Source organism: Rhincodon typus, chromosome 7 (assembly GCF_021869965.1).
Source record: "Rhincodon typus isolate 14 chromosome 7, sRhiTyp1.1, whole genome shotgun sequence".
Classification (NCBI taxonomy): domain Eukaryota; kingdom Metazoa; phylum Chordata; class Chondrichthyes; order Orectolobiformes; family Rhincodontidae; genus Rhincodon; species Rhincodon typus.
The window spans coordinates 46189435-46201906 of NC_063338.1; the positions used below are offsets into that span (position 1 = coordinate 46189435).

The following is a 12472-nucleotide window of genomic DNA, read 5'->3' on the forward strand; positions in this document are numbered from 1 at the left end:
ATTTAGGAAAACATTTTCATAGTATCCACCCTGTTAAGACGCTTTAGAATTCTACATGTTCCAGATAGACTACCTCTCTTTTTCTAAATTCAAGAGAATATAAGGCCTAGTTTACTCAATCTCTATTCATCGTATTATTCACTCATCCCAGAAACCATTCAAGCAAATCTTTGTTGCATTTCCTCTAAGATAAGTGCACTTTTACTTGGATTTGGAAACTAAAACTCCATATACAGTACTCCTGGTGTGGTTTGACGAGTGATATGTATCCCTATCCTTATACTCCAATTCCTTTGTAACAAAACCAACATTGCATTTGCCTTCCTTATTGCTTCCTGTACCTGTGTTAACTTTGTGATTTATGTAGAAGGTCATCCAAGTCTCATAGAATCATAGAGTAAAAGAAGAGGCACTTTGGCCCAGAGAATTTGCAGTGACAAAACTCTTTAAATTTACATTAGTCTCCCTTTCCAACACTTGGCCCATAGCCTCCAATGACATTCCAAGTGCTCATCCAAGTACTTCTTTAAAGTTTAATGAGGTTTTCTGTCTCAACTACTCTCCCAGGCAGAGCATTCCAGATTCCAACCACCCTCTGACTGAAAATGGATTTTTGCAAAACCACTCCAAATCTCCCATCTTTCAACATAAAAATTAACCTCCCTTGTTATTGGCCCTTCAGCCAAGGGGAACAGCTGTTTTCTGTCCACCCTGTCCATACCCCTCATACACTTCACACTAGTTCTCTCTCAGCCTACTTTGCTCTAAAGAAAACAACCCAAACTTATCCAGCTTTTCTTCATAGCCAAACTGTTCCATCGCAGACAACATCCTAGTGGATCTGCTCTGCATCTCTCTAGTGCAGTCACATTGGCGTGGTCCATCGAGGACTCATAATGGTTAGGGCATTGGGGGTGGAGGTGAGACGGCACTGAAGAGTGGTGACTTTCATTCCAGTGGTGAAGAGGTCTTGTGCCTCTTGTGGAGCACTCACCAAGAGGGACTGTAAAGTTGAAGACTTTTTCTTTATTTCTTAATTATTCTGCCTTCATATTCTTCGTTTTGGTTTTTTTTTTGGTGTTTTGAGATGGCGCCAGAGAGTGGCGACACCATACAATACTTTTCACTGTATTTTGTAACAAAATGCATGTGATAATAAATAAAACCAAATCAAACATAACCTCCCTGCTCTTATAGTCTATGCCACGACTAACAAAGGCAAGTGGCCCATACGCCTTCTTAACTTATCCATTCAAAACATTTTCTTACCAAAAATAGTTGATTTCACACTTCACCATAGTGTATTTAAAATCCCAGGTTCTTGTCGATCAATCATGTCTATAGCCCTCAGCAGTCTCTTTACGCTTTCCTCACAACTCACTTAATTGTGTATCAACACCAACATGGACACTTGTATTATAACAAAAACTAGTTTGTGTCAGAGTCAAATTAATGTCAGCAGTAGTAAAATCTATGTCTTTCAGTGGGCAGCATTCTTCGATGCCAATGGCGAGCACCATCTCTACACCTTTGATCACAAATTTTGGGCCTTTGTTAGATTCCACATTTATGCCAACAACATTCAATGCTGTCCTTGTCCTGATTCCACCAAATCCTGCTGATAGCACTCCTGTGCTCACTAATCGGCACTGGTACTCAGTTGGATAATGCCTCTACTTTAAAAGAAATTGTCACTTATTTCGAATCTCTCCATATCCTCACCTCTCCCAATCCCTGACATCCTCTAGCTCTAAAACCTTTTGCAATCTTTCAATTTTGATCTCTTGCATATTCCACCTTTTAAATTACTCCTATTATTTACAATGTCATCACCTGTCCTGCTCGTAAGCTCTGGGATGCTCATCCTAAACCTCACTGTCTTTCTCCTCCTTAAAAGCTATCTGTATGATCAAGCTTTTGGTCACCTATCATGATACCTATTCATAAGGCTCCATTTCAAATCTATCATTATAAAAGTCGGTGTGTTATCAATGAAAATTGTTATTGGCATTACTGTTGCTGCCATCCCCATAGGCAAAGGCTCAGAGAAATATACACCTGCATATATTATTTCAGAAACCTAAATAAGTGTGTAAAAAAAAAAATTCATTCATAGCAATTATTGCTTAATCTCTATTGCTCTTGAGGTGGTGGTAATGAGCTGCCTTCTTGAACTGCTACAATCCACTTGGTGTTGGTAGACCCAAAATGCCTTTAGGGAGGGAGTTCCAGGATTTTAATTCAGCAACAGTGAAGAAATGGCAAATATTTCCAAGTCAGGAGGGTGAGTGGCTTGGAGGACAACATGCAGACGGTGGGTGTTCCCATGTATCCGCTGCTGTTGTCTACTGGATGGTAGTAGGCATGGGTTTGGAAGGTGCTGAGTTTCAGCAGTGCATCTCGGAGATGGTACACACTGCTGCTACTCAGCATCAATGTTGGAGAGAATCTTGTCAGACTATACCCATTCAGGTAACTGAGGAGTATTCATCACGCTCCTGACTTGTACCAAAATTGTTAATAAAATGTTGATAAAATTGTGTAACAATCTGAATACTGAATAATTCTTACATACTAAACACAGGAAGTTTAATATTTCACCACAAATAATGTTTAAAAACAATGCAGTGGTGCAACTTTACAACCTATGCACTTCTACTGGTAGATTATTTGAATGAATAGCAAAATATAATAGTCTTCACAAATTAATGCAATTTTCATATGTACCTAAAAAAAAAAATGTTCACAACTTGTATTCGTAGACTAGCTAAAAGTCATTTGTGGAAAGTGAATATATGTTTATTTACTGTTGAAATGTATTATGCTATTCTTGTTTGACTGTCACAGATGGGAAGTAATGCCTGAATTCCCACAAGAGAGAAGCTCTATAAACATCATCAATATGGCTGGATCACTTTACGCCATTGGAGGTTTTGCTATGATTCAGTTAGAAAACAAAGAATTTGCTCCCTCAGAATTTGCTGATGTGTGGAAGTAAGTCTGAATGCTAGGAGTACCTGTTAACTTTAGAAAATAATTGCATTTACTGGGAAAGATTGTTCAGGAACGATAGTTTGCAAATCTCCACATTTTCCCCTCAGCCTAAACCTATATTATCAAGATTAGAACCAAAGAAATATTTAAGCTATCTTATTGTCACTTTTAAAATTTCAAGTAAGTCTCTTCTGCCTGTTCTACTTGAGTGTAACTAGTCAATATTCCCTCAGTAGATTCCTGTACTTGCTGATTCTACAACTATATATTATCAAAGGTTTCAATACCTTGTCATAGGATATCCAAAACTCTATACTATTTCTAACTAGGGTTTAATCAAAGCATGGTGTAAATTTGTTTCATATTTGTACGTGTCAATTTGTAAATTATTTCTATTTATAGGTTTATAGATTTGATAGACAACCAATGTAAATATCACACCTTGTTCCTCTTGCTTGACAGAATTGGAGGCCATCCTGACCTGCTGAGTATTTCTCGCTTTTTATTTTTATTTGGGAATCCTGCCTTTAGGCTTTCCAAGTTGAAAGTTTCTTCCTAACGAAACTCCAAATAACTGAAATTTGATTAAAATGACTTTTAAATGGAGGTTCTCCAGTTGCAACAGGATTCCTTGGATCCCAATTAACTGTTCAAAGTACGTGCCAAATGTAATCAATTAATCCATTCCTATTATTACTGCCCATTGATTTAAAGCACCCCACACTTCAGCTCTGATAAAGAGTCATCCAGACTCAAAATATTAGCTTACTCTCTCTCCATGGATGCTGTCTGACCGGCTGTGATCACCAGCATTTGTTGTTTTCAGTCAAAAAGAACTAAATATTTGCATATTTCTAGATCTTGTACACATTTTGAATACTTAGCTAAATTTTACATTAACGTTATGCAAAAACTAAGCTTTTGAAAGTACTAAGATACATTTCGTACTTTCTCTTTAGATATGAAGATGACAAAAAGGAATGGAGTGGTCTGGTGAAGGAAATTAATTATGCAACAGGAGCCACGTGTCTTGCTGTATCCCTCAACATGTTCAGGCTTACCAAATTGTAATTAGTTCTAGAGAGTAATTAATATTGCTGCTAAACAAAAGACAAATATAACTGGTGTGTGGTACCAACTGGAATTATTACTATTAAATGAGTCAGAGTTTATTATAACGAGTTTATACAATATTGCTTTGTACTCTGTGGTCAAGATGATATCAGGTATACACTGAAGAGGTGCAGAACATATGCATGCTGTAGAAGCTGAAAGCACATAAAACACTAAGGTTTTTTGCAATGCAATACAGTGAGCTGAGTACTTAATACTAAAAGTTAACTTAAAAGTAGAAAATTCAACCCATTCTCTCAATTTGCTTATTAGTTTCATTAGCCTTGACATTGCTTGAAATATAAAATTCAGAGATTCAAAAGGTTTCTTTTGACTAGTTCTTTAAAAAAAACTTAATTACTGCATTTTCTTCTATTATTTGAGAATTCCCTTGATTAAAGTCTATATTCTTTAAAAAAATAGAAGTAATTATCCTCTAGTACATTATTCCAACACTGTATAGAAATTTCACGCGAGATATTTCATATTCAATATGGTAAACCTCTAATCTTGGAGCTTCTCACTAATGTAGGATACATTCCTTAAATATTATCCTTACTTGTGGTAATTTTTTAAAATACTGGTTTAGAATTTCTAATTTTTTGACAGTTGAATTGGGATTTAGAAATAGTAAAAATTAACAACACAAGAACAAATCTGCTTTATTACAATATTCAATACATTTCCACAGCTGATCTTTCAACAACCATTTTTGCTAAAATTTAGTTCATGATTTCAAGATTCTTTTGTAAATATCTTTTGTTTAAGATATTCTACCCATGCATCCTTTGTGGATAATTCCATGGAATTCCATTGAAAATGGGGGATCTATAAAGAGATTCAAAAAAGGCAAAATTTGTGAGGTTGCACTGCAAGAAATAAAAGTATAAACTACAGCAATATTTAAAAAAAGATGAAAGGATCATTTGAAATTGAGAAGTTACGAGGACAACTTTGTTTTTATCATTTATTGGTGAAGCTTTGGTTCAGATTTTAAATAAAAAGCAATAAATTTCAAAACAAAAAGCAATGAGTGATATTACTGCGTCACCAGTTATCAAAGCATAACATGAGTGATAGTATTTATTACATTTAGTAAATTAAAATTAAATATGAGTTATGATAACTCCATTACAGTAGAAGAAAATTTGAAAGCTCATAGAACCATAACTGGTCATAATAAAGGACCTCACATGGCTAATTAAAAAAAGCTAATGGGAAACAAAATAGTTAATGCACAACGGTCTGGATTTTTCCCAATCCAGCAGGAATCCTGACAGATTACAGCTGATGGATATACACCTGTGTCTTAGTACCCTAACTGCTACTTTGTTTTTGGTAGACTCTGGTCTTGCCAGGGTGCCAATGCCAGCAATGTTAGCTGAAAGAAATGAAGTTTACTTCTCCACATACATGTAAATTTGCATGATGCAGTCACTCACATGTAGCATGCACGGTCATATTTTAAATTTTAAGGACCACTTCATTACCTTAGCAAACACATGCAGCACATTGCTGCCAACCATTTCATGTATTATAGATAAAAAATATACCATACCATGTATAATTTATCTTCATTAAGCTCACTTAGAAAGGTATATTTCAAATCCAGTCATTCTCGTGTGAAATTTGGAAAAGAGTGGATAAAGCCTGAGAGAAAATTGAGCAGATCCCTGCACCATTTCAAGTTTCTATTCATTCCAAAACTGTTTGAAAATGCATGGCTAATCTAAGCCATTGTATTGCAATATTAAATGCTATTCTTATTGAGTCAAGATATATGTATATATTTTGATAGCAATCAGAAATAACAATGTACCTGTACTACATGGTATCCCAAAATCTCCAAGTGTCTCTTTTTCATAACAGTTTCTCCTTTCATGTGAGGAGAGTTCTTGCAGAAGGCTTTGGAGTCAAGAAAATCTATAGCAACCCTGTAGGAAAGACAACACTTTTGATTATTTTTAATTCATAATGTACTGCCATAGCAGTTCTTCTTCAGACGGAAGAAAACACAGTCAGATTGGAGTCAAAATATTACATCTGTTTCTCTCTCCACTGATGCTGCCAGACCCGAGTTTGTCCAGTATTTTTTGTTTTTAGTTGAGATTTGCAGCAACTGCAATATTTTGTTTTTATTTGATGTAATATGGAATTTGGAATGGTATGGAAGCACAGGTTTGTAGGAACATAGGGGTAGGAGAAGGCCATTCAGCTCTTTGCACCTGTTCCTGCTCTGCCATTCGAGATCATAACTGATCATCTACCTTAACACCATTTTCCAGTAGAATCCTCATATCCCTCATCATGAATACGCAAAAAGGTATCAAATTCGATCTTGGGCTTCCACAGCCCTACAAGGTAGAGAATACTAAAGATTCACTATGGAGAGAGAAGAAATTTCTCTTCATCTCAGTCCTAAATTACTTGCCCTTGTTTTGAGATGGTGTCCTCTGGTTCTAGACACCACAGCCAAAGGAAAACATTCATTCTGCATCAACACTTGAAAACAGTTTCAGTGAGGTCACTTGACTTTCATCTAAATTGTAGACACTAAAGGCCCAGTTTCCTCAAGTGGAATTTCCATAATCCAAGGAATTAGTCTAGTGAATTTCTGCATAATCCATATGTGGAAAGTACATCCTTCCTCAGGTGAGGATCACAAATGCACGTTACATTCCAGGTGTAGTTTCATCAAGGCTGGTAAGAACTAGGAGGTGTAGGCAATTCAGCCCCTTAAGCCTGCTCCAGCTTTCAATATGGTCAAGGCTGATCCCATCTTTACCTCAACTCCACTTTCCTGCCCACTCTCCATAACACTTCAGCCCATTACCAGTTAAAAGTCTGTCTATCTCCTTACTAGGTGACATCCTCAGTGCTGTGGAGCCTCCTGTGAAGCGCTGTTGTCTTATGCTGATTGAATTGATATGGTCTGGTTTTTGCTGCTTCCAGTAGGTGCCAGTTCTGGCTGTGCGTTGTAATGTTCGGTTTCTCGGGTCTAATTCAATGTGTTTGTTGATGGAGTCCGCGGATGAATGCCAAGCTTCCAAAAATTCCCTGGCTGTCCTCTGTTTGGCTTGTCCAATGATAGTAGTGTTGTCCCAATTGAAAGTATGGTTTTTCTTGTCTGTGTGTATTGAAACCAAGGACATCTGGTCATGTCCATAACCGGCACCGACTGGAAGCAGCAAAAACGAAACCATATAAATTCAAACTGGCACAAGACAACAGTGTTTCACAGGAGGCTCCACAGCACTGAGGATATCACCTAGCAAGGGGACGGAACGTCTGCTGTCAAACCTCCCAGCTTGGTGAACACACCAACATCTACAACCAGCACCCGAGCTACAAATCTTCACTCAAACCCCTATCCTAAAACTATTGACCTCTAATTGTAGGCTGCTCCACAAGGGGAAACATCTGCTCTGCAACTCTGTCAATCCCCTTTAGTATCTAATATACCTCAATTAGATGTCTTCTCATTCTTTTAACCCTGGAAAGTAGAGGCTTAAACTGCTCAATTTTTCTTCATAAGACAAACCCCTCAACTCTGGAATCAATCTAGTGAAGCTCCTCTGAACTGCTTCCATTGTAACTACATCCCTCCTTAAGGAAGAGGAATAAACTGTATGCAATACTCCATGTATGGTGTCACAACACCTTGTACTGTTGCTTTTATTCATTTCTTAAGCAACAAATGCCAAAATTTCATTTGGCTTCCCTATTACCTGCTGTACTTGCATACCAGTTTTGTGATACACACACAAGGACTCCCAGATTCTTCTGCACTTAAACACCCTGAAGTTTCTCTTCATTTAGGTAACGTTACCTTCATGTTCTTCTGATAAAATGCAAAACATCACATCTACCTACGTTAAACTCCATCAGGCAAATTGTGGCCAATTCACCTAAGCTATGCTTAGTCCAATCAGATCATAGATCTACTCCCTCACTATCTGAGGGGCACCACGCCTTATGTGCTGGGAGAGATCGAGGAGAAGAGTCCCTCATGGAAGCCTCAGTCGGTGTGGGAATTGGACCCATTGACTATGGGGACATTAACTTTATATATCCATCTGTAAATTTTTTATTTGTACATTACAGCTTACTTTCCCACATATTTTAGTGTCATCTGCAAATTTGGCTAAAGAATGTTCTATCCCTGCATAGTCATTAATATAGACTGTAATGAGCACTGCGGCACCCAACTAGTTAGATCTTGCCAACTAGAAAAAGGCCCATTTATCTTGACTCTCAGTTAGCCAATCCTCTGTCCAAGCTAAGTGCCACTTAACTCCATGTAATCTTACCTGGTGTATTAATCTTTTGTGTCACACCTTATCAAATGCCTTCTCAAAATCCAGATATATTACCTCTATAGGATCCCCATTATCCACTTTGCTAATTACATCTTTGAAAAGTTACGCTTCAAATAACCATGCTGACTGACAGATTGCATTTTGTCTTTCCAAATGTTCTGTGATTACTTCCTTAATAATGGATTCTAACAATTTTCCATGGACATTTAAACAGGCAGCATGGTTTTGTGCTAGAAAAATTGTGTTTCACAAACTTGATTGATTTTTTTGAGGAAGTTATCAAAAAGATTGATGAGGGCAGAGCAGTAGACATGTTCACTTGGACATCTGTAAAGCCTTCAACAAGGTTCCGTATGGTAGACTAGTTAGTAAAGTGAGGTTGTATGGGATTCAGCGTGAGATTGCCAATTGGATACATAATTGGCTTAATGGCAAGAGACAGAGAATAATGGTGGAGGGTTGCTTTTTGGACTGGAGGGCTGTCACCAGCGGTGTTCCACAAGGATCGATTCTGGGTCCCCTTTTGTTTGTCACTAATATAAATGATTGGATGAGAACATAGAAGGCATGGTTAGTTAGTTTGTGGACAAGGCCAAAATTGGTGGCATAGTAGACAGTGAAGAAGGTTTTCCAAGATTATAAAGGGTTCTTGATTAAATAGGTCAATGGGTTGAAAAATAGCAGATGGAGATCAATCTGGATAAATGCAAGGTATTACATTTTGGTACACCAAAAAGGGTAGGGCTTATACAATTAATGGTAGGGCCTTAGGTAGTGTTGTAGAACAGAGGGACTTAAGGGTTCAGGTACATAATTCTTTGAAGTGTGTGTCAAATATAGACAGGGTGGTTAAAAAGGCATTTAGCATGCTTGCCTTCATTGCTCAGTCTTTTGAGTATAGGAGTTGGGAATCATGTTGAGGTTGCACAGGACATTGGTAAGGCCTCTTCTGGAATACTGTGTCCAGTTCTGGTCACCCAGTTATATTATTAAGGTGGAGAGGGTTCACAAGAGATTTCAGGATGTTGCTGGCTATGGAACGTTTGAGTTATAAAGAAAGGCTGGATAGGCTGGGTCATTTTTCACTGGAGTGGAGGAAGTTGAGATGCACCCTTATAGAAGTCTATAAATTAATGAGGGGTATGGATAGAGTTAATGGTAATTCTCTTTTTCAGAATGGGGAATTTCAAGACAAGGGGGCACATGTTTAAGATGAGAGGAGAGAGATTTAAAAAACATGATGGGCAATTTTTTTTTTTTTACACAGAGGCTGGTTGGCATGCGGAATGAACTTCCTGACAAAGTGGTGGATGTGTGGACAATGACAATTTTTAAAAGACCTTCGGATAAGTACATGAATAGGAAAGGTTTTAAAGGATATGGGCCAGGAGCAGGCAGATGGGACTAGTTTAGTTTGGGATTATGTTTGGCATGGACTGGTTGTACCGAAGGATCTGTTTCCATGCTATACGACCCTATGACAAATGTTAAACTAACAGGTCTATAATTTCCTACTCTCTGCCTCCCTCCCTTTTGTGAATAAGGGTATTACGTTAGCATTCTTCCAATCCACTGGAACTTTTCCTGCATCCTGGGAATTTTGAAATATTATAACCAATGGATCCACTATCTCCGCTGCCACTTCTTTAAGATCCTAGGGTGTAGGCCATTATGCCGTAGGGACCTGACTGCCTTCAAATCCAACAATTGTTTTAATTCCTTCCTTTCCTATTACCTCTGCATTACCTGCTACTATAAGGATGGTACTAGTTTTCATCACTGTGAAAAGAGGCAAAATATTGATTAGTATCTCTGTCATTTCTGTGATCTCCACTATTAACTCCCCCTTCTCATCCTCCAAGGGACCAAGATTTATTTTAGATACTCTCTTCCCTTTTATATATGTAAAGAAGCTTTTTCTATCCATTTTTTTTTTATCATGCGCTTGTTTTCTTTCATGATTTACCTTTTTTAAAATTACTTTTTAAGCAAGCCTTTGTTGATCGTAAGTTTCCTAATCTTCCAGCTTGTCACGTACTTTTGCAATATCATAGAATCATAAAATTTTACAGTACAGAAGGAGGAGGCCATTCGAACCATCATGTTGGCTCCTGGAAGAGCTACCCAACTTGTCCCACTCTCCAACCTATCTCCATAGCCCTTTAACTTCATTTTCAAATATACATACAACTCTCTTTTGAAACCTCCTATGGAATCCACCTCCACCACTCTCCCAGCTAACACATTCCAAATCCTAATAACTCTCTGACTGAAGAAGTTTCTCTTCATTTCACTCCTAGCTCTAATGCTGACAATCTTGAAATTGTGAACCCTAGTTACTGACGTACCAACTAGTGAAAACTGAATATCCTTCTTTACCCTGTCAAAATTGTTTATAATTTTGAACACCTCAATAAGGTCACCTCTTAATTTTCTCTGCTCCAAGGAGAATAAACCCAAACTCTCTAATCTTTCTTTGTGTCTAAAATCCTTCATTCTTGGTATCATTCAAGCCCTTTGAAGTTTCTCCAGGGCTTTAACATCCTTCCTTAAATAAGGTGCTCATAACTGAACATAGCATGCCTTAGTTTTTGCCTTTAAGTTATCTCTGGAACTGAAGGAAGATATCTTCACTCCTGTATGAAAATCTTCGTGATAAAGGTCAACATACCATGTGCCTTCTTAATTGCTTGCTGCACAAACTTTGAGAACTCAAACATAAACATCAAATGACTTAGAAACTTCTTTTTAAAAATCATCTGTATTCATTCCACTTTTAACAAGTATCTCAAGGGCACACACAATAATCAGAGGATTTCTATTTCTTGTTCTTTTAAAAATGCAAAATAAGATTTTTGAAAAAGACCTGTCAACAGAGAACACATTCTGGAACCTCTTTTCTGTAATATTATACATACTACATAAATATTCAGGCAGAGACAGTGTTTAAAAAATTTGTGGCAACTTGGCATTCAGTTTTTACATGAAAGCGAGTTAAGGAACCAAGGTTAATGTGTATAGGATGTGCAACAACTTGCTTCTTTGCAGCAGTATTAAAAGCAGTAAAGCATCCCAAAGCAATTCACGGACTGTAATTAGCCAAAAATATATACATTCGAAAATATTGCAACGTTAGGACAGCTGACCAAAAACTTGGTCAGTACGGTAAGCTTTAAAGCTCACCTTAAAAGGAGGAGAGACAGAGAGATGGATAAAATGAAGGAAGAAGTTCTAGAGTGAAAGGTCTAGAAAGTCGAAGAGATAGCTGCACGAAGGAAGTTAGAACAGGAGGAAGAGAATTCCAAAGTCATAGACAGGTGTCAACATGAAAAGTTTAAAAATCAAGCTGTAATTAAACTTGGAACCAATGTAAGTCCTAAACACAGGAATAATGGCAAATAGAACAGTGTGAGTGACAATACAGGGAGATGAGGTTTTAAATGAGTAAATGCATGAAAGGCAGAAGGTGGACAGAAGGCCATCCAGGAAAGCCCTGGAACAGCCATGATGGAGGCAGAATAAAGCATATTTGTGAGAATACAGGCATGGACCATATAAGATAGAATGGAAGCACACTGCTAAAAGGACTGAAATGAGGGAGTAAGAAAGAAGGCAGACAATCAACTCTAACACTTAATCTAAAATGATGCTTGCCAAAGGCAAGGAAATCAGCTCTGGGTAGATTTGGTCTAATTTGACAGATGGTACAAAAAGTGACAAAATTGTCTATGAAAGATCTGTCCAAGGTAACTGATAATTTAAACCTCAAACTTTAAAACATTCAACCAGCAAGAAGTGTAGGGCTAGTGCTAATCTGGAGTAAAAAGCTTATGAAATAAATATGTAGCAGGACCCAGGCTGCTGCAACACCTGTACTTTGTGTAACTGGTTACCAAGGTTTATGCTATAAAATACCAGCAGTTTCTAAGTAAGTCACTACAAAATGTAAAACTGTCGATAACCTTATGTACTGTTATTAATTATTAATGATAATTCATACTCAAAAAATGTCAATAACACAGTATACCACTCTAGTTAAACCACAT

The 12472-nt window shown here is 37.5% G+C and overlaps 2 protein-coding genes across 7 annotated transcripts in view; one reads left to right on the forward strand and one right to left on the reverse strand.

Annotated features, from left to right (window-relative positions):
• The window catches only part of klhl41a (kelch-like family member 41a), a 34996-nt gene extending 30872 nt beyond the window's left edge, over window positions 1–4124 (forward strand). Inside the window, exons 5-6 of the mRNA XM_020535190.2 lie at window positions 2848–2994; window positions 3954–4124. Of these exons, the coding sequence (XP_020390779.2) occupies window positions 2848–2994; window positions 3954–4065 (259 nt within the window). The 3' untranslated portion in view covers window positions 4066–4124. The remainder of the gene's footprint in view (window positions 1–2847; window positions 2995–3953) is intronic.
• A 14-nt stretch (window positions 4125–4138) lies between these two features.
• The window catches only part of fastkd1 (FAST kinase domains 1), a 43017-nt gene continuing 34683 nt past the window's right edge, over window positions 4139–12472 (reverse strand). For all 6 annotated transcript variants that reach the window (XM_048599103.1, XM_048599099.1, XM_048599100.1 and 3 more), the window contains 2 exons: window positions 5927–6041; window positions 4139–4935 (listed from right to left, as the gene is read on the reverse strand). In XM_048599103.1, the coding sequence (XP_048455060.1) occupies window positions 4843–4935; window positions 5927–6041 (208 nt within the window). In that variant the 3' untranslated portion in view covers window positions 4139–4842. The remainder of the gene's footprint in view (window positions 4936–5926; window positions 6042–12472) is intronic.